At 41.1% G+C, this 22,490-nt stretch overlaps 1 protein-coding gene across 2 annotated transcripts; it reads left to right on the plus strand.

The window, feature by feature from the left end:
• The first annotated feature begins 6,743 nt into the window (after window positions 1-6,743).
• Window positions 6,744-21,751, plus strand: LOC308386372 (uncharacterized protein). Of its 2 annotated transcripts, none has more exons than XM_080865858.1 (4): window positions 6,744-7,036; window positions 15,278-15,383; window positions 16,669-17,517; window positions 20,843-21,751. In XM_080865858.1, the coding sequence occupies exons 2-4, from the start codon at window positions 15,366-15,368 to the stop codon at window positions 21,419-21,421; spliced, it is 1,446 nt and encodes a 481-aa protein (XP_080721984.1). In that variant the 5' UTR covers window positions 6,744-7,036; window positions 15,278-15,365; the 3' UTR covers window positions 21,422-21,751. The 2 variants fall into 2 exon arrangements, with proteins under 2 accessions (XP_080721984.1, XP_080721985.1); XM_080865859.1 differs by having other exon boundaries at window positions 20,846-21,751.
• Window positions 21,752-22,490: the final 739 nt, after the last annotated feature.

Here is a 22,490-nt window from a genome sequence, read left to right on the forward strand (position 1 = left end):
CTTCTCTACATCACAGATGATTGCAATTGTGTGTTGGCGAAATCGGCAGAGTACTCCAGTCAAACTGTTGATGAGATCAGGTCCAGTCAAGAGGTGATCATTCAGAGCTGTGCCACTGTACTTTGCAGAGCAGTCAAACACAACCCTGATTTTTTCCGGTTTTCTCGGGTGATAGACGCCTTGATGTGGAATATACCACATATTTCCTTCTCTGGGATCATCTTCAGCTCTTTCAGCATCACCTTCCTTGAAGACATTGTCCATGAACCTTACATAATCGTCCTTAAATTTGGGATTTTTCTCAAACTTCCCTTTCAGGTGCTTAAGTCGCACCAGAGCCAGACGCTTATTTTCTGGCAGCTGAGGGCGTGCCTTAAAGGGAAGTGGCATCTCTAGGTGCCCATCAGCATTCTGGTGTATTTTCTCATTTAGCAGTTGCATGAACTGTATGTCATCTTGTGATATGCTCTTTTCTCCAGGAGCTGTGTCTTTGAAGTCTGACTCAAGCACTCTGATGATGGTGGCTGGTGTCAAGGGTGGAAGTTCCTTAACAGATAAGCGATGGCACAGGCCTGTCACTTCTGCTGATGTTGCCATTTTTTGTGAACTACCAACAATGCTCCAGCCCAGGTCTGTCTTGATTGCATATGGCTCTTCGTCACCTCCCGCGATTACTTGCCGTGGTGCCAGTGCTCTAGGACAGTCGTAGCCTATTAACAGCCTGACCTTGCAATCCATTAACTCAGGCATCTCCTGTGCTATTCTGATTAGATGTTCCCATCTTTTGGCAGTTTCAGAGGTGGGAATGTGTGAACGTTCAAGTGGGATGAAGTCTCTGGTATAGGCAAGTGGCAAGTTGATAAAGCTTTTGGAGGAAAACCCTCTAACTCTGAGCCCACTAACTCTTTCGCTCTGAACAATGGAATCTCTTCCCATCATAGTGGTTAGCTTTAACTTCACTGGCTCTAAACTCATCCCCATCTCCTCACATACCCCTTGATCTACAAAAGTGTTGCTACTCTGTGTATCTAATAGAGCATACACTAAGGTCTCTCTCTCTGGAGTGGTGGTTGAAGAAACCCACACAGGCACGATCATGGATGTGCTCCCACCATCTCCTCTGTCCATGCAACAAGAAAGTGCAGATATGTTTTCTTCTGCCTGCATTCTATGTGATGATGTGTTCACTGGAGTCTTTGGACGGTCTTCGTGAAGAGCTGTTGGATGATGTTTTTTACAAACCCCGCAAGTCGCCTTACGCTTACAGTCTTTTGAATTGTGTCCTCTTCTGAGACAACCAAAGCACAGGTTATTGTCAAGTATGAACTTTCTTTTGTTCTCCACGGACATTTTAGCAAAGGTCTGGCATTTGTGAATAGAATGGCTTTCTCCACAGCAAATACATGTGACTGAGTTTGATGGCAAAGCATTTGCTTTTCTTTCTATATCAGGCTCATTTGAATTGTTCTCCACTCCGCTGTATCCTGTGGTTGTTCTCTCTGATGCTTTCACATTTGTGATGTATGCATTAGCCTTTGGACGCTTTATGTCTCTAGCTGACCTTTCTTCAGTGTGTTTCAAGGCATGAAATGATGTTACAGGATTGCATGCAACTTCCGTTTCTTGTGCAACAAAATCAGCAAATTGTTTGAAGCTTGGATATTCTTCTTTTTGCTGTAACTGCACTGTGACGCGACGATTCCAACGAGAAGTCACCCAGTCAGGAGGTTTTTGGAGCAATTTTTGATTCTCTTCACAGTCATTTAACGCCTGCAGTTCTTTGATGTATGGCATAGCATTGCTGCAGGCTGTCAGAAAATCACTGAATTGTCTCAGTTTAAGCGACTCTCTTGAACCAATCTTTGGCCAGTTGTTCAGTTTTTCCCTAAATGCACGCTGAATTATAAAGGGGTGGCCATACCGAGCATTCAAAGCTTCCCAAGCTTGGTCATATGCTTCGTCATCCTTTCTGTAAAAGCTTCCCTCCAATACAGACCGTGCTTCTCCACTGATGTATTTGCGTAGGTAGAACAACCTGTCAGCTGGATTTGTGCATCGCCGCTCTATCAAAGCTTTGAAACTAGTGCTCCACTCTAAGAACTTAAGTGGGTCCCCTGAGAAGACTGGGGGCTCAGGTGCAGGAAGTCTGGTGAGGACCATTGTGTCATGCAAGGCTTGCATTAACAATGACTCATTGTTGTTTGGTTGTTTATTGTTATTATTCTTGTAGGTTTGCTCTGGTATGATTTCTTCAGGAGCTAATGGAGGACAACTGACTACCGCACTGTGTGCGCTTTTGTCTTCTCCACAGGCTTCACTTGAATCTGCTTGAGAATAAGCCTTTAGCTTTGCAGTTATTACCTGAAGATCTCGCTGATTTTCTAGTCTTTTAAGCTCTTGCCTTTGTGTAGCAATAGCCTCCTCCATCTCTATCTCAGCCTGCTTCGCGGCAAGCTGTGCAGCGCACTCTGCCTTTTTTACATTGATGCTTTGCTGCTCCGATAGACAGCTTGAGCGGCAGCTACGTACAGAAGGTCGGGAGATTGTAGTCCCAAATATTGACTGAGCATATTCTCTGTCTAGCACCATGTGAAGTCTCGCATTTTCTGCCTTAGCATCAAACTCTTCTTGCCCCACTTCACTCATACGTACTTTAAGTATTCTCATCAAGTCCGCTGTTACTGCTGTGCAGGAATCAATTTTTCTTCTAGTCTCAGTAGAAGGGGCTGACTGCGATCTCATATCTTCGTATGTATTTTTCACTTGTGACTCTAGCCCTTCGACAGTATCCATCATGTCAGCTAATTCCTGGTCAGAGCACTCATCTTTAAGTTTGGAACGTGTAGCTTTAACTTGTTCTTTCCAGCTTTCATATAGTTTGATAAATTTACTCTCCTGAGAGAACTCTTGTTGCTTGAGTTCTAGCATTTTGGGCGTTAACTTTCGCTCCCTTGAGGATTTCCTGGGCTCTAGTCTTGAAGTATTAGAGGCAGGCTTCTTCAACATTATCAGCTGGATTTCTATTTTATCATGAATAGCACCTATCAGTAACTCCAATTTCTCCCTTTCAACATCATCAGTCTGTAATTTCAATTGTTCATTCAATCTACTTAGCTCTTCCTTAAGGGAATCAATTTGTTCTCTGCATTCTTCAATTTGTGATTTTTCTGTGTTTACTGACATTGTGCATGTTTCAGCAAACCTGCTGCATAAACAAGTTGTTGCTATATGTACATGCGATCCTGGCAAATATACAATTCTCAGTACAATCTGATTCTTGCAACAATTTGCTTAACTACACCCCTTGTTATTCTTCTTTTAAGTTGAACTCTTAAACATTTTTAGAACACTTTAAACAACACCACTTGTAAAATAAAAGGGAACACTTTGGCTATAATGACAGGTTGGTTACCTTTAACTCAGTACCTTTCTTAAACAAAATAAATTATTATTTTAATAGACCTCTCCAAACTCCAAACCTCTCCATGAAGTTGTGGATATATCACAGCCCAACCTGGCGCTGACTGAAGAGCTGTTATCTTTTCCTTGAAGACCGCCAGGGATTTTACAGTTCTTGCTGTGTGCAGCGGCAGAGATTTGCAGAGCTGTAGTTTATGATGGTCAATGTCGCCCTCTATTGTTGAAGTCATGGTCGTTGCTGTCCAAAGCGCCAATAATGGTGTTTCCTCTTTTTAAGTTTGCAAGCCTCTTTTCCGTTGTGTTCTCGAACCACACACACTGCGCTGTCAAGAACATTTCTTCTTTTCTTATTCTGGAACATGCATTGCTTCTAACGTCGAACTTCCAGCCACGCTGGCGGTACGTTTTCACTGTAACTACAGGGGTCCAACAAAGAATGGCCACGCATCATACTGATGTCTTCGGAAATTTATTTCTCTCTCTCACTCTTATTGTCTTCAGACACCGTGAAAACTGAAGAAACACAAAGTTTACAACATAAATGTCCATAAACAGTCTTGTGCAAGCAGAACAGAAAAAATGCACAATAATGGATATCACAAAAATGTCCTCTCATTACCAGTGTAGAACACGTATGCAACATTATACAAACAATATACATGAAACCATACCGTGTGCGCCTCTTGGACCACATGCAGAATAACATTAACGCTGAGGCTGTAGATGCATCTGTAGCCACGTATCCATGCTAGCTCCACAATGCCGTGGTTGTGCTCTCAACCAAACTCTGGTCATGTGACAATTACAAACTTTACCTCATACAAACTTTACAGCACTTTACATATTTAACAAACCCATATTTTGTAATCACATATTTTAGACATGTTTTTTAATTGATGTTACACTTTTATCATCTTATCTTATAAATAAATGAACTAAATTAAGCATGAATCTATCACAGAAACACAAAATAACCAACTTTATTTTAACTGTCTCAGGGACAGTTACAGTTGCCCTATCATATATGTATGTGCTCTTAATCTGAAAGGTATAAATACGGAAGTGTGTGTGCAATAAATGATGGCGCAGAGGAAGGCGTGTGCCTCTGATGTAAAACTCTAACAACGTGTGTGTGGTTTATTCCTCCGTGAGATATGCGAGTTACCACGGTATTTCTGCCCTAAAAAATGGAACCTCCAACACGGAGGAATCCTCCCGAGGGATTAATAAAGTTTTATTTAATCTAATTTAATCTAATAACTTTAGTCTCAGACAAAACGCTTTACTCACCAACAAATAAAACACAACTAAAGCACTGAAAAAGGCCAAACAATAACATGTTTATGTTATTTAACGTTTACACAGCTACATTCTCGCCTGAAAATGTGTTAAAAGTTTATTTTGCGACCCAGAAAGAGTAATAAGAGTAATATTAAAACTAAGTAGCTGCAGTAATAGTAGCCATTGTTGGAAACTGGAATTGGCTGGGCCGGTCTGCGATATGGTTTTCAGTTTTGTTGTCCGGGTGGAAAATCAGGAGAAATTGGGGGGAGAATGGTCGCCCCGGGAGATTATCGGGAGGGGCACTGAAATTCGGGATTTCTCGGAAAAATCGTGAGTGTTGGCATGTATGGCCTAGCGTAGCCTGTAATGTTATTGTGACGGACACATTATATGAGTGAACTTGACTTTACGTGACTTACAGGTTTCTTTGAAAAACAATTTCTTATATCCAGGTTCTTCCTTTGCGCTGCCATCCTCCTCTCCTCCTGGCAGCGCAGGTTTGCCGCTGCTGAAACTAAACAGAGCTCCCTTATGAAAGGCTCAGCCAATCACATTGGCCATATTTGTCACATGACGTAGGACTCCAGTAGAGAACATAATTTAACTCTTTCTGCACCGAGACGCTGACAGATCATTTTTTTCTTACTATCGGGCTTGTTTTTCTTTACTCGAAGAGATCAAATTATTGGTGGGGACATGTCCCTTCCGTCCATGCCAAATCTACGCCCTTGAGTGATGGCCAAATGAAGCTTTCTGAAGCACTGAGGCTTGTATTGAAAACGGTTCATTACTCGAAGCTTTTCAACACAGTCCTCTCTGGTGACATCTGGTGGCCAAAAATATGAAGAGCAGCTTGAATCCACAAAATAAAACCAACTGCTTCATTATGATTGCCCACTCACTCTACAGAGTGGAATTCTGTCTGCTATTGGGCCACCGTTGTGTTGCTTTGAACGTTTATTTTTTGGGGGTTAAAAATGTGATTTATTTGTTTAATAAATAATTTCGACCAGCAAATTTTCCTTGTTTAAACATGCACCATTGTGTGGTCTTTCTTTGCTTTTCAGTTCTTGATGTTGGTAAATAGAATAATTGGAAAACACCACGTTACATACAATATACATATAATAATGTACAACACATTATGGAGTATGCTTCTGCTGTGAGGTCCCGCCTCCATCCACTTGTGAAATTAATCGCAAGATGGGTGTATTTATCAATAATATTATATTAGGGAAATTTTCCTATAAATATTTCTGACCTGGGGGTAGAATTGATTGTGAAAGGGAAAGTGCTTATGAACTTGCAAACTAAAAACATGATGCATTTAAGGTAACCCTTTTTCATTTCTATTTAAGAAGAGAATTTGTTCCACTGTGCGATGGCCGAAACTGTTCCTTTTCGTGGAGATAATTTCTCCTGCATTAAGGAAAATCCCTTCACGTGGAACAGAAGAGGCTGGAGTGCAGAGAAACTGGTAGAGATGCAGTTATACAGTCTACCTGGGCCCCACAAACTCAGCTAAAGAGAATAAATACATGAAATTGCTGCACATTTGGCAGACTAACATTTTAAGATTAATTGAAAAATAAAATATATATATTTTAACATTAAATGTAACGAGTCAAATGGAAGTTTTTCTAAAGATATTTGATGATATTTATATTATGAAAAACAGATTTTTGGCATTTTGAGTTTTTCCCGTTTTCAGATAAAATAAACACGCACAAAACAAAAGCAAACAGCCAGAACACAAAGCTGGAAAACCCACCCGAATGACCAAAATCTACTCAAAATACTCCCACACAACAGAAACTCCTCTCTTCCTCGCTGGCTCCATGTCTCTCAGTAGAAATATCAGTGGTTTGCTACCTGTCACCATCAAAACACCACAAATCCTGCGAATTATTCACTTCCTTATAAAGCATTGAATGAGACACCGAAGCAGTCACGTTCTAAACAAAGCTTCGGACGTCACTGATCACGTGACTTTGGCCAAACGAATCAAGCTTCGACACGGAGCTTCTGAAGCAGTGTGTTGATTTTTTGACACACGCACCGGAACTTCAGCTTCAAGCGGACCATCACTACAAACGTTTCCCTCATCTGTTTCCTGGGTATTTTTGAAAACGCAGGTTTTTCTATGCGTTTGCACCTTTCGTCCACACGTAAACGGCGTTTTCGGTCACTGAAAAACGCCTGCCAGGGTGGATACTTTCGAAAAGTCCGTTTTGACTATTTTGAAATCTCCGTTTTCAAAATACCCGTGTACGTGTGGACGTAGCCAAAGCTTCATCACGGAGTTTCTCTCGGTTTGTGGGCTCATCTAAAGGTAAGCACCGAGCTAACTTTACTGTGAGCAAGGCTCTAGACTAACTTTTTGACATGGGCGCACCGGTACGCCTAACTTGAAAAATTTAGGCGTACTGGCTAGTGATGGGCAGATGAAGCTTCATGAAGCACTGAAGCTTTTCATCCAATTGGTTCACTCCAGTGCAAAGCTTCTTGAAGCTTCATTTGCTCTAGCAGGACACCTACTGGACGTAAAAATATTAGTTGGCATGAATTTGAAGAATGTGGCCTTTTGCACACAGCCTGTAAATGTCAACAACAAAAGGAGTGTGTAAAACATCGATATTGTGGTGATGTAGTATACTGTGTTTAATTACACTGGCAGTATGGAAAATGATTATTTGGAAATGCTTAAAATGGAAACGATCATTTACTGTGAGGTGAGGTGTGGTTGGGGTGTGGACAGTGGTTGTGCTTTTGTAACGTTGAGGTATGGACAGCTACACACTGAGGCCTCAGTCCTGCCTGTTCATATTTTATTCAGTAAAAACTAAATTTTCACTGCTTTTATGACCTTTTTAGTGGGGAGAACATAGGTAGGATTTAATGATTTAACAAATCTTTTGAATCCTTTGTCCTCCACAATGCTAAATGGCTGGGAGTCCTCAATCACCATGCTAACCAGGTCTTCATCTATTTGAGATGGTTCTCTGAGGAAAGACAAAGACAAAGCACAAGTATAAATATCACACACGTAACTTATAACAGTTGTATAATATTGTTATATCATTTAGTAACATTACTGCATCCTATATTATCATTGCATTTGATGGCTCACCTGGTCTTGCTCCACAATCGGTGTTCCCCTTATTCTCATGCAAAGCTCTGTAGTGCCTAAGCATGGATGAGGTGTTGTTATATCCCAGCTCCCTGGCACATAGCAAACACTTCACCTTGTACAAAAGTACAGACAGCTTAACATAAATTGTATTGCACCATCAGTATCATGAAAATACATCTTCTGTAGATATTTACATACCTTGTTGGGAGGAATAAAATCAAAATGTTCCCACACAGGGGAGGACATCCTCCTCTTCTTAGCTGGCTCCATTCTCTCCCGACTTTCTCTCCTCACTCTCATAAACCTCCAAACTGTCTCCAAACTCACTAACCGCAACTCTCCATCAAACACCCACATTTTGAATGAAATCTGAGGGGTTTATATCGCTGTCATAGCTCGCGGCGAAGTTCGAACTACTTCATGAACCAGTCACGTGGTACAGCCGGGCAGCGAGGCTTCGGACGTCATCATTTTCAGCTCCTCCCATAAATGAAGCAAGCCTCGATACGCGCATCGCGGAAACGCCCCCTCCATTACTCGACACAAGCTTCGAAGCCTCGATACAGAACGTCACATCACTAGTACTGGCACAAAAGTTAGGCGAGGGGACACTTGGGCACTGCATTTATTGCAGCATATAGTGTGTTTCCTGGATACACTGTGCTTTTTCCGAGCACTGGCTATGAATTTCAGAAGGATCAGGCCTTAACTTAACAAAAAAGTTATCTCCAACGGGAGATCGAGAGACCAGTGTCAGTGTCACTGTTTACTTAGCCTGATAGAGCAAAGGACACTGTCTCAGCTGAACTCTGGACACACTTACACTGATAAGCACGCACTCATCCCCCTCCCTTTCCAAACGCCTTCGATGCTTGTTTCCTGCAGGGGAAGACTGCGGGTCTGCGTGCCGCGCTGAAATGGTAGCGCTGTGTAGGACGACTGCTGTGTTCCTTCGGATTACCCCCCACCCCCCTATCCAACCCCTGTGGCTTGTCACGTGCTCTAATGTTGTGATGTGGACATTAATGTGCTCTCTGTGTAGAGGAGTTTTTTTGTTTCCTGTTCTCATGCTGTCCTCCCATAGGTGCTGTTACCAGTTCAAAATTGGGGATGGAGACAAGAGAAAAAACCACAATAACAACACTGGTCCGGCCGGGTTAAGTCAAACGATGATTTTAATGATCACACGCGTGGGAGATGGACACTGTATGCAGACAGCCTCAGATCTCAAAATGGTGGAGCATTGCTCAAACTCTTATAGCCTCTGGTTCTCCCACCTTATCATAAAAGCCTAAACATTCACATTCTTTCTCTCACATGGCGCCTAAGCTACGACCTTGGCTTCCCGTTTATCTGCTCCTGCTGAGATGGGGCAGAAAACTCCAGCATGTTCCGTTCTCTTCTAATCAGACAAATAAGGCGATGACTTTCTGCAAACAGTATTTTCTTGTAACATCATAAAACAATATCATTCATCCACAATAAATCAGCAGTCTAATTTAATGCAAATCAGTTTAACTAATGCAATAGTTATCAGCTTCTTCTAATTCAGGAGAATAATGCAAACTAAAACTACATAATAATTCACAATCTTTAATTAGGGGTATAACATGGCATAAAATAATATTATAATCTAACAGTGCCCAGCGTGAGAAGAGGTCTCTTTTTTTCCTCTTGTACTTTTCCCATTGTTGTGTAATTTTTCTGTGTTATTCTCTGCAACGCTGCCGATCTCCGACTGTATTCCCATGTGATGTCTTTGTTGTGTGTGTAAGTCGGGGGGGGGTCCTATTCCTCTGCGGGGCAACCTGCATATGGCCAATAAAGCATTAACTTAACATCAATGATACTAAGAGTAGCTGTAGATAATATTACATCTGTGGGATGATTATTGGTAATTTTTTCTCTAACGATAAAAATTTTATTTGTGAAGAAGTTCATGAAGTCATTACTAGTTAACGTTAAAGGGATGGTTGGCTCAAAAGAGCTCTGACTTTTTGTCAGCCTGGCTACAGTGCTGAAGAGAAACCTGGGGTTGTTCTTATTTTCTTCAATCAGTGATGAATAGTAAGATGTTCTGGCTTTGCGGAGGGCTTTCTTATAAAGCAGCAAACTATTTCTCCAGGCTAAATGATGATCCTCTAGATTTGTGACACGCCATTTCCTCTCCAGATTACGAGTCATCTGCTTTAGGGTACGTGTTTGAGAATTATACCACGGAGTCAGGTACTTCTGATTAGAGACCTTAGTTTTCACAGGAGCTACAGTATCCAGAGTCGTACGTAGTGAGGAGATGAAATTATTAACAAGATAATCGACCTCTGTTGGGGTAGCGTTCAGATAGCTGCTCTGCTCTGTGTTGGTACAGGGCATTGAAGATGATAACAGTGGGTGGATTATATTCTTAAACTTAGTTACAGTGCTTTCAGAAAGACATCTACTTTGATAAAGTCTACTCTTCACCGCTGTGTAATCACTTATTGTAAATGTAAATGTAATCAGGAAATGATCAGACAGGAGAGGGTTTTCAGGAAACACTGTTAAATGTTCAGTTTCTATGCCATATGTTAAAACAAGATCTAGAGTGTGATTAAAGTGGTGGGTGGGTTCTTTTACATTTTGAGAGAAACCAATTGAGTCTAATAACAGATTAAATGCCATGTTGAGGCTGTCATTTTTAGCATCTACATGGATGTTAAAATCACCCACAATAATTATTTTATCTGAGCTCAGAACTAAATTAGATATAAATCTGAGAAATTAAAACGTACAGCTCTGTTATCACTTCCAGCATAAATGAAGACCGAAAACTAAAAAGCAGTGACGTTTGTAGGGTTACTGAAGTTGGGCTAGCTTGTATATAATGATGTGCTACGTGACCGCTAGCGACACAGCTATGTTAGCATAATATAAACAAGCTAACTTTTTTTCCAATCGATAAAAGTTAACGTGAGTGTTCTCGGTGGTCAGGAACAAATGTAATCGCATGGCAGGATGCTGTAAAAGGACCAAACTTCAGCCAGGAGAACAACTGAGATAATCCATCCACAATACGAGGTTAGTGATTCATATGCATGGGCTGGGCTGTAGTTACATCCTAAGGTTTTAAAAACTGAGCTTAAATAAATGATTAGCGGTAATAAAAGCCGAGGGAGGTCAACAGTGATCACTGACTGTTTTAGGAGCTTTTTGAGATCAAATAGAAGAAAATACATAACATTAAACATGTTAACAACACAAAAGCCATATTAAACGCAGACTACTTTAGACCCGGAAGTAGGATTCGTCGTGTCATCACTGAGCATCACTGCTCATATTTATAATTATACGGTTCTTGGAGTGAGTGCATACACTCGTGAAGTTTAGTAACTTCAGGTCACTGCAACAAGCCCAGCTACAGTTTACCGACAGATGGGTACAGGACCTTGAAATGCACCGTGTAGAAAGTAAAGACCATCGTACATATCATAAGTTTACCAGTCTCACAAATCGTCTTCATAAATACACATTCATTAACCGTTTATAAATAGGACCTTTGAGCTCAACGGTAATTAATTAGTAGTGGAAATAATTTCTGGTAGCATCACAGAAATGTAGCAGTGACAATAATATTGTATGCTGTAATCGTACCGGGCAATTAGTGATACAAAACAACTGTTTTATCCTGTGAATAAAAGTACATGTTTCTGTCAATGTACCATGGTAATAACAGAAGCGAAACACAATATTGTGTCAGGACAATTCACTATTTATGCACAATAAATAAAGGAGCATAGCGCGATAATTTCTGTTCAGCGCCAGACTTGCTTGTAACCTATATCACCAATTATGTTATGAAAAATGACGCATTAACTACAACAGAAGACTGACCTTTGTGGAAATGCTTGGAGCAGACTAACCTGTGAGCTGGAGTGTTCTGGGACGTTATATTTGGTCTTTGAATGGCTGCAATCCAGTCGCCTCTTTGTTACTTCGGAAACATGGCTCGAACAATTTCTCTTCAACGACGTAATCCGATAACAACCGATCTCTTTACCCGTCGGCTTCCCGTGGCTGTCATGGGACCGGCTATTGCATTTAATAATACAACAGCTTCTTGCCATTTTTTGTGTTTCTTTTTATCGCTGTATAACTGATTTCAATTGAAAGCCTGCGTGCGCTTGTACCTCTTGCCATGAGTTCCCAGAATTCTTTGCGGTTTTACCCCTGAATGACGTCACATTTTCAATCTCTATTGGGCTGCGGGCCAAATTTGGCGCGCGGGCCAGAGTTTGACATTCTACAGCCTCATTTCTATTTGAAGTGATAACAGGAAATCAGAGCGATCTGCTGCAGTATCGGGGTCACAATAAACTTTAATGTCCAGCTGCTGTGGATGAACACTAGGGCTGGGTATCGTCACTGATTTCTAGAATCGATTCAATTCCGATTCACAAGGTCCCGAATCGATTCGATCCACGATTCGATTTAATTCGATTCGATTTAAATCTGGGAAATTTTGACAGTCAGAAATATTATAATTCAGATCAGTACATTTACATATTTTTGTATCAATAAAAAGGAAGCTGACACACGCAAGACTTTTTCAAAGGTGTGAGCGTCACAGCAAAATGGCCTGCATTTATATAGCGCCTTACTAGTCCCTAAGGACCCCAAAGCGCTTTACATATCCAGTCATCCACCCATTCACGCACACATTGCCCAAGGACACAACGACCGAGACTGTCCAAGCCGGGGCTCGAACCGGCAACCTTCCGATTACAAGGCGACCTCCCAACTCTTGAGCCACGATCGCCCAATTCAACAGCAGATGCCTTTGTGTCAAAGTAGCTGAAGATAAAACACAGAAAAACATGAAGGTGATTTTCCTGGCCTGGGATTTTATAAAAATATTCTGCAGTACATCAAAAACGAAAGAAAGCCATTAATCAACATATGAACATTACCTCTGACGTTACAGCAGTTTTATTAGAGACACGGCTAAGCGTTTTGCATTTTGAATAATTTTAAAAAGTTTAAATTTGTTCAGTATTGAACAGCAGAAATGAGGTTTTCTTTTCGGAAGAATGTAAAAGGGGAAAAAAACAGCGGCCGACAGCGCTGTAAACAACAGTAGACTTGTGCGTAACAAGCAAGCGAATAATGAAGAAAGGGAAACTGTTCTTGAAGTACAGAGAGAGAGAGAGCTGCGCATCGCGGTGGAAGCAAAACAGTAAAAGAGTGAATTCATGACGATGTTTATGTGAAGCGTTTGGATCTTCTTTAGCTGCTGGTTCGGTCAATATTGTTTGGAGAGACATCAAACTAACAGCTTTAGAATCTGCTCATAAAGGGCGTGAACACAAAGCGCGGACCCGCCGACAGATCAGAATCAGCGAGCTGTCGGCTTTCAGCCCCGACCGTGAGAAAGGCGACATCTAACTGATTCTGATCCGCGGGTCGCGCTGTGTGTTTAAGTCTATGTGCAGAATCCGTGTTCCTGCTCTCATTTACTGTCTTAGCTGTTTGGTGGTTCTTGAAATTTTGTGAGATGTCACCTGAGATTCTGGCATTTCGGGCAAAATAAATTTATATTAAAAAAATCGATTCAGGATTTTAATGAATCGATTTTACGTTATCCAAGCCAGAATCAATTTTAATCGATGAATCGATTATAAAAACCCACCCCTAATGAACACATGAGAGGAAGTGAACTCCTACAAAGTCTCATTTTAACGAGTCTGGCTGCTGTAAAGTGATGCACAGGAAGATGTTAACAAAAACTATTCTATGAAATGAATGTTTAGCATCAAGTGAATTCAGATGTTCTGTTCAGTTTTCTTTCTATAGGCAAGGCAAGTTTATTTAGAGTGTTAGGGCAGCCTGAAAATTCTCCTGGGCTGCTCGCATGGAAATTTACAAAATCAACATCGAGATTGCGGACCCCCATAACGGCACCAGCTGCAGGCCCAAGGCCGGAGCCGAACAATCACTCCCTGATAACGACTGTGTTTAGTCTGTTCCCCCCATTCCCTACAAGGCCACCTGGGTTGGCTGGAGGACTGTTTACTTAGCCTGATAGGCCGAAGGACACTGTCTCAGCTAAACTATGGACACGCACACACATACACTTACACTGATAAGCACTCACTCATCCCCCCCTCCCTTTCCAACGCCTTCGATGCTTGTTGCCCCCTGGGAACACGAGGCGGGGGAGGGGGGGGGGGGGGGGGGTTTCCATCTCGCTGCAGGGCAACCTGCAAAATAAAGGCTGTTTCATTCATTCATTATATAGCACAATTCAACAGCAAGTTGATTCAAAGTGCTTTTCAGAGACATTAAAAAACAAAAAAATAAAAAGCATGATTTAAAAAGGGGGGGGCAGTACATAAAATCAGTAGTTAAAATGTAGGTTTTGAAATTTAAGCTTAAAAGTAAAACCGTGCAGATTTGGTGCTTTATTCAAATGCAGCTGAGAACAGGTGAGTCTGCAACTTGGATTTAAATAAACTGAGTGTTTCAGCTGGTCTGAGGCTTTCTGGGAGTTTGTTCCAGATATATGGAGCATAAAAGCTGAATGCAGCTTCTCCATGTCCAGTCTCACAAGATTTCTACAACCAATCAGAGTGAAATTTGTACTTTGTGTTGTCAGATGAACATCAGAATCAGAATCGTGTTTCTTGGCCAAGTATATGTGCAGACACATACAAGGAATTTGGTTCCGGTAGATGGAGGCTCTCAAGCACAGCAATGTAAAACAAACAAACAAACACACACACACACACACGTGTCTATATATACATTACACATACATACACAAAGCTGTGTAAACCAACTGTATGGTTTATGATGGAGACACTGAGTCTGGTTCAGCTGCTTTGTTGGGGTCTGTATGTTAAAGAGTCTGTTTACATGGTGGAGGTTGTGGGACTGGGGGCCTGAAGGAGTTGAAAGTGTGGGGTGGGGGAGTAACATGTCTGTCCCTGTTTGTGGAAACCACAGGAGGAGCTGTTCAGGCTGTTGCTGGGTGTGAATTGTTTATGGAGTCTTTAAACTTGTAGTTGCTGTTTTCCAGACTGAAGCAGAGTCGTTAGCTGAAAACTGGTTTTAGAGCTTCATTCAGGACACCTTCTCAGGCTCTTACAGCCTTACCTGTATCATAACAAAGTGTATAAACCCCAATCCACCTTTAACATGGTCCTTCTCCCAAACCTTCAAATAGGACTTTCTGGCCCTGTCATAGTAAAGGGCTGCTTAGAATATTAGAGCCAATGTCACAAAGTTCCTCCTGAAGTATAAGTGAGTGAGAGAGTTTCCTCACTTTGCAGCACAACACGTCTCACAAGATTTCTACAAGCAATCAGAGTGAAATTTGTACTTTGTGTTGTCAGATGAACATATGAGACACTTTGACTCTTCAGTGCAGTGTGGAGCCTAACAAAGATCTGTTTTGTGTCCCAGCTGATCAGCAGGAGGAGAAGAGTCTGACGGAGCAGCAGAGGAACATTTTCAGCCATCTGGACTCAGCTGAGTCACTACAGAGGAAACAATGAGCTCAACACAGGAGGTGAGGAAAATATCACAGTTTCACCAAATAATCAGTCACGTCTAAAACTCTCATCCTCCCAACCTGTTATATGACTGTGTTGTATTTTATTATGTACTATGTTTTTTTTTTATTTTACATCTATTATGTTTACAAACATCAAGAAGTCACAAGCAAAGAGAAACCACACCACAGCACATGTTTAAATAAGGATATTCATCAAAATTATTTATTAATGAAATTTCAAAACCTTTTCAATCACACAGAAAATACATGTGCAAAGCAACACAACAGTAGCCTGATATCAGACAGAACTGTCACATGATACTAAACATAATGAAGCGCTTCATTATAATTTGTAGATTCAAGCTGCTCTTCATATTTTGACCAGCAGATGTCACCAAAGAGGACTGTTGAAAAGCTTCAAGTAATGACAGTTTGTTCCACGACTGCATTTCACTGGGTTTTGATTATCGATTAAAATTGATTGTAGCTTGGATAACATGATATCAATTCATTAAAATCCTGAATGGATTTTTAAATATAAATTAATTTTGCCCAAAACGCCAGAATCTCAAGTTAAACCTCAGAAAATTTCACAAAACAGCTAAAACAGCAAATGAGAGCAGGTACATGACATGGACTCGACGTCGGGTGAGAAAGCCGGCAGCTCGCTGATTCTGATGCGTTTGCCGGTCCGCTCTTTGTGTTTACGTCTTTTTCGGCGCTAGATTCTGAAGCTGCAGGTTGTGTCTCTCTCCAAAATAAAATTAATTAAACCAGCAGAATTCTCTCTCTCCATTGTTTACAGCTCTGTCGGGTGCTGTTTTTTGTTTTTTCACTCCCAGCAACAAAGCCTAATTTCTGCTGTTCAATACAGAACAAATGTAAACTTTTTAAAATTATGCAAAACGTTTAGATGTGTCTGTCATAAAACGTCTGTAATTTTGCTCTGCTTCACTTCAGCAGCATCAGGTAATGTTCATATGTTGATTAATGGTTTTCTTTCGTGTTTGATCCACTGCAGAATATTTTTAAACCCAGGCCAGAAAATTCTCCTTCATGTTTTTCTGTTTTATCCTCAGTTACTTTGACACAAAGGCATCTGCTGTGATGCTTACACCTCTGATGAAGTCTCACACATGTCAGCTTTCATTTTAGAAATATAAAATATGGATAAGTACATAGTGATCAGAATTCTAATATTTCTGATTGTCTGAGGCAAGATTTCCCCGAATCGAAATCAGTGATGATGCCCAGCCCTAAATTTCACTCACTGCCTGTGTTTGTATCTCTGTCACTGCAGGACCAACATGGAGCGAGAAGTCAGCGCTCTCAGGAGGCCGACCAACCTCACAGAACAAAGGGGGAGAAGAAATACAGCTGTGATGAGTGTGGGAAAGATTTTACTAAGAAGGATTCACTAAAAACCCACCAACTCATCCACACTGGAGAGAGACCGTTCAGCTGTGATGACTGTGGAAAGTCTTTTACCCAGTCTGGAAGCTTAAAAGCACACCAGCTCATCCATAGTGGAGTTAAAGCATACAGCTGTGACGAGTGTGGAAAGAGTTTTTCCTGGAAGGGTAGTCTAAAAAAACACCAACTCGTCCACAGTGGAGTTAAAGCGTACAGCTGTGACGAGTGTGGGAAGGATTTTCTTAGGAAGGCTTCACTACAAAACCATCAGGTCATCCACACTGGAGAGAGACCGTTCAGCTGTGACGAGTGTGGACACACTTTTTCTCGGAAGAATGCTCTAAAAAAACACCAACTCATCCACAGTGGAGTTAAAGCGTACAGCTGTGATCAGTGTGGCAGAGCTTTTACTCAAAGTATCAGCTTACAGAATCATCTAGTTACCCACTCTGGAATTAAAACATACAGCTGTGACATTTGTGGAAAATCTTTCAGCCTGAAACAGAGCCTAAATACACACCTACGCATTCACACCAGACATGATGTGTACAGCTGTGAACAGTGTGGCAAAGAGTTTGCTAAACACACACTATTAAAACGCCACATGTTTACCCACTCTGAGGAACTACCTTATAAATGTGACCTGTGTGAGAATACTTTTAAATCTCCACATTACCTGAGACAACACCAACAGATCCACACCAGAAAGAGACTCTACAAGTGCAGTTACTGTGAGGTATGTGTTTATATTTTTATCGTGTCATTTTAGCCTGACTGTTTGGAACAACTCTGCTCATTAAACCGTGTTAGCATGTTGCTAACACAATTTAATAAGCAGAGTTCTACAGAATGGAGAGACGGTGTTGTGTGATTATTCAGATTTTCAATTCAGTTATCATTTTTGTTTAAATGATCCTAAAAAAACTAAACTGAAAGTGCTGAAAAGTGATATGATGGTGTTATTTAAAATTCATGTAGTTTCGTGGTATTCAATTCAGTTTTATTTATATAGCGCCAAATCACAGCAGTAGTTCCCTGAAGGTTCTTTATATTGTAAGGTAGACCCTGCACAGTTACCAGCTGTCAGCTACATAGAAAAGGATCTTGGTGTTATTTGTCTCTCAGAAACAGTTCATAACTTCAACTCATTCATGTCACCTAAAAGGTAAACCTGTTTCTCCATCACCTGTTCAGCTCTGATGATTCAGTAAGGACATCTCCTGGTTTCATCTTCATGTTTCCCTCTCACCACATATCCAAACCGACATCATGACCAGCAGCTTTTACAGCTGTGGCTCCAGCAAACCTCAGCTGATACTAGAAAGGAATATTAAATAAATTCTAACAACAGCTGATCAAGCTTAAACGCGCTGCTGTTGTTTAGCGCGACATCCGCTGGTTTCCTCTCTCTGGCGCAAAGTGGGCGATAAACAAACAAGAGAGGAAAGCCGATCAGCTGATCATTGATCAGTTTCATGATTGAAGTAGCAACAGGAGAGGCAGGGGGGAGAATGAGAGAAGAAGAGGCAGCTGTGCAGCGTAAAGACAGAATAAATCAATCTTTGTCTTTTTTTCATTCTAGCTGAAGTTCGGGACAAACTCTGTTCCTTTTCACCTTAATACGAAATGCGTAATAATTTCTCTGAATGAGGGACGATTCCGTCTTTTTACAGGCAACTCTACTAACTAACCTTATGAATAAAATACAGTTCACTATGGTATCACTAACATCAAAGCACCCACCCAGCTGTATAGGAACTCCGTCATGCTAGTTAGCACGCAGTACGAGTTATTGTAACTGACTGTAAAAAGTCAGCACAACGAAAATAAACTCCACCTAAACTTGGTTTATATCTGACCAAGATAGACTGCAGGTCATAACTTCTTACCTGAAGTTCAGTTCACCTGACACTCGGACCGGCGGCCGCCTCGGGTCTCTCCTCCTCCTGCCTCCCCTTTCCCTCATCCACCCGCTGGCCTCCACCACTTGCTAATTTTACTGAATCTGAGGAAGCTCCGCCACAGCCACCACCAAACAACTGAGTTATTTTTACAGCATCTGGCCAATCCACCACCTTTCATTGTTTATACCGTTACAAAGGGAAAAAAGTCACCGGGCCACCGAGCAAATGCCCGATGGCCAGTCCAGCATTGGTCGTGCCATCAGTTAACCCTTCCCGTGCCAACTGTGGCACACGTGCCTAGGGTTGCCGACCCCTGCCCTACAATAATACATACAGAGAAAAGCCCAACAATCATATGACCCTCTATGTGCAAGCACTTTGACGACTGTGGGAAGGAAAAACTCCCTTTTAATCAGTGATGGGAATAACGGCGTTACAAGTAACGGAAGTAGCTGACTACGTAAGTAATCTGGAAGCTACAGCTTTAAGCAGCTGTGTGCGCTCCCGTGGACGGTAATCACGATCACTTTCTAGCACAACACCTGGAGCTAAGGGGGCAAAACAATCGCATGAGTGCTGCTGTTTGACTGAGGAAGAATAAAGTAGTCGTGGTAAGCAAATCACATGACCACTTAAAGACAAAGCAAGCAGAGTCACGATAAACAATATGTATCCGGCGTTTTTAGAGAGAGAGAGAGAGAGAGAGAGAGAGAGAGAGATGGATGGATGGATGTTTAGCGTGTTTGGAGTGTGTAGTTAATGTGTAGTGTTGTGGATAGTTTTGTGTTGTGTGTCAGAACAATGAGGCGACTGCTGTCTCCAGGTAGAAACAGGAGTGATACAGCTGCTGCTGTCAGACCTGCAGGTATCAGGCTGTGATGTTTCCTTTATCGTGGACAGAAATTTTTGGAGTGGCACAAATAATTTGTGTGGCATCTTATTGAAGAACAGCTGATTGTTCTTAAATAGTTTGAAGTGGTTATTTAAAAAATCAGGATAAAAGGTAAATGGATGCAAATAACTTTGTTGTTTGCAAAACTTGTGCATAGGATTTTAAAATTGACAATTTATATTTGCATTTAAAGTTATGAAATATGATTCATTAAACATGTTTGTGGTTGTTACAGTAAAAAATATAACTTTTTCTACTCTGATCTTATGTTTTTTGTCTGACCTTTAGATCAGTTGTGTTAATACAGTATGTAAAAATGAAAACATGACTGTAAATTCAGGGTCACCTGGTCCAGCCCTAACTATATGCTTTAGCAAAAAGGAAAGTTTGAAGCCTAATCTTGAAAGTAGACACTGTGTCTGTCTCCTGAATCCAAACTGGAAGCTGGTTCCACAGAAGAGGGGCCTGAAACCGAACGATCTGCCTCCCATTCTACTTTTAAATACTGTAGGAACAACAAGTAAGGCTGCAGTGCGAGAGCAAAGTGCTCTAACAGGGTGATATGGTACTACAAGGTCATTAAAATAAGATTGGGCCTGATTATTCAAGACCGGATTTTGAATTCAATTCTGGATTAAACAGGAAGCCAATGAAGGAGAAATCTGCTCTCTCTTTCTAGTCCCTGTCAGGACTCTTGCTGCAGCATTTCGGATTAACTGAAGGCTTTTCAGCGAGTTTTTAGGACTTCTTGATAATAATGAATTGCTTAATGTGCATTGAAGGACATATCCTGGTCAAAATGACTCCAAGGTTCCTCACAGCGTTACTGGAAGTTACTGAAGTGTTTCCTTATAATTGCCCACTCTAAGAAACTCAGTCGACGGGACTGAGCTCTGCAGCGTGGGTAATTACAAGGAAACGCTTCATAATTTGTAGATTCAAGCTGCTCTACATATTTTGAACAGCAGATGTCACCAAAGAGGCGACAGAATTTGTCCTGGTCCAAAATGAGTCCAAAGTTCCCCACAGTGTTACTGGAGGCCAAGGTAATGCCACCGAGAGTAAGAATCTGGTTAGGTACAATACTGTTCAACTGATGCTCACAAGGGTGTGGTACCACAGTGTGTGTTTGTATAGCCCAGTAAACTGTTAACTGAAGGAGTAAAATGTAATTGGCCGTCTGCAGAGATGCTCTTTATTTCAGGCGACGTTCAGGATGAAAATGTTGAAGGACTGACTTACACTGTCTTTGTGTCTTTGTTTAGAAGCAGAGCGACACAGATGGATCCAATTCTCAACCCTGTCGTCACTGTGGTGGTGGGAAAGACTTTCGTTGTGACCTTTGTGGAAAAACTTTCAGTCATTCAAACACCCTAAAACTACATCAACGTAGACACACTGGAGACAAAATGAACTACTGCAAAGAATGTGGGAAAGGCTTCACCACAAAACGTGACTTAAAACGACACGAACTCTTTCACAGTGGGGTCAAAAAGCATCTCTGTGATCAGTGTGGGTCATCCTTCACCACTAGAGGTGAGCTTAAAACACACAAACGCGTCCACACAGGAGAGAAACCATACAAGTGCAGGCACTGTGACAAAAGCTTTCCACAATCAGGTGATTGTAACAGGCATGAACGGACACACATGGAAGGAAACTACAGCTGTGACCAGTGTGACAAGAGCTTCAAGAATTTCAGTTCATACTCCAAACACAAACGATCCCACGTTACTAATAAACTCTTTCACTGTTACCAATGTGCCAAAATATTCACCACATTGTCTGCTCTGTGCAAACATCAGCGTGATCATGCAGGACTGAAATCACTCTCATCACGGTGAATCTGCAGAGACAGAAAGATCCTCGTTTGGTTTCAGGGTCAGACTCAAAGCCCTTGAGATCAGGCTCCACAGAGTTCAGATGGAATCTCCTGTAAAGATCTGATGAGGCAGCTATGAATGAAAATGTGCCTCTCGTTACATTTTAAGCTTTCTAAACTGTTCTACTGTAGTGTTGGTGTTGAGTGGTTAGCATTGTTCCAGCAGTTGAATCAAAAAATCTGTTTCCTCTTATGTTTTTATTGAATGTATTTTGATCCATGTGTTTTTGTTGGGTGTTTTTTTTTTTTGTTTTTGTTTTTTTTTGTGTTCAGGTTTTTTGTGTTATGAAATCCTTCAACAGTTAAACCAAAATTTTACATGTTAAATAAAGAAATAATTTACTGACAAAGAGTTTGATCCATGATGTCATTTCCTGTATGTCAAACCAAAAACTGATGTGACAAATGTTCTCAGTGACCTGAAATTCATGAAAAAATAAGATCTTTAAAATCTTTTGTATTTTAACAAAGTTGCTGTAGGTATCAAAAATTCTGATTTGTGTTTGAGATTGTTAGAAGATTTTCTACATTATACATTATAACCAAATCTCTATAATACAATATAATCAAGTAGGCCTTATATTCTAACCAAGTGAGCCTTATATTCTAACCAAGTATGCCTTATATTTTGTGTGTTCATATATTTTCACATAACCAAGCCTATTGTTGAAGAATCACCTAACCAAGTTTATTGTTAAAGGAAAACTGATGCATTCCTTACCTAAGTGTTTGAGATGTTTGACAGCATGATATAATGATGCATTCTTTCCTATAGTGTCTGTGATGTCAGATAAAGCATGATATACTTCTGTATTTTTATCCCAGTGTGTGAAAGATCAGATAAGCTGATTTAATGTTTAACCTCTCGTCAACATCTGTTAAAAGAGGAAGTACTATGTAACCCATTTTTGCCTTATAAATAAAGCAAGCGAGCCTGTGCTCGGAGTGTGTGTCTTCTCAGAGAGACATTCACCCGTGCGCACGTTTTCTAATTACACTCTGAGTCGGTCTGCAGTTGTCTCATTTCTCTT

Source organism: Rhamphochromis sp. 'chilingali', assembly GCF_963969265.1.
Source record: "Rhamphochromis sp. 'chilingali' genome assembly, chromosome: 18".
NCBI lineage: Eukaryota > Metazoa > Chordata > Actinopteri > Cichliformes > Cichlidae > Rhamphochromis > Rhamphochromis sp. 'chilingali'.

Coding starts and splice junctions, on each gene's coding strand:
- LOC308386372 (XM_080865858.1), top strand. Junction 17,518..20,842: donor ACAAGTGCAGTTACTGTGAG/GTATGTGTTTAT, acceptor GTCTTTGTTTAG/AAGCAGAGCGACACAGATGG.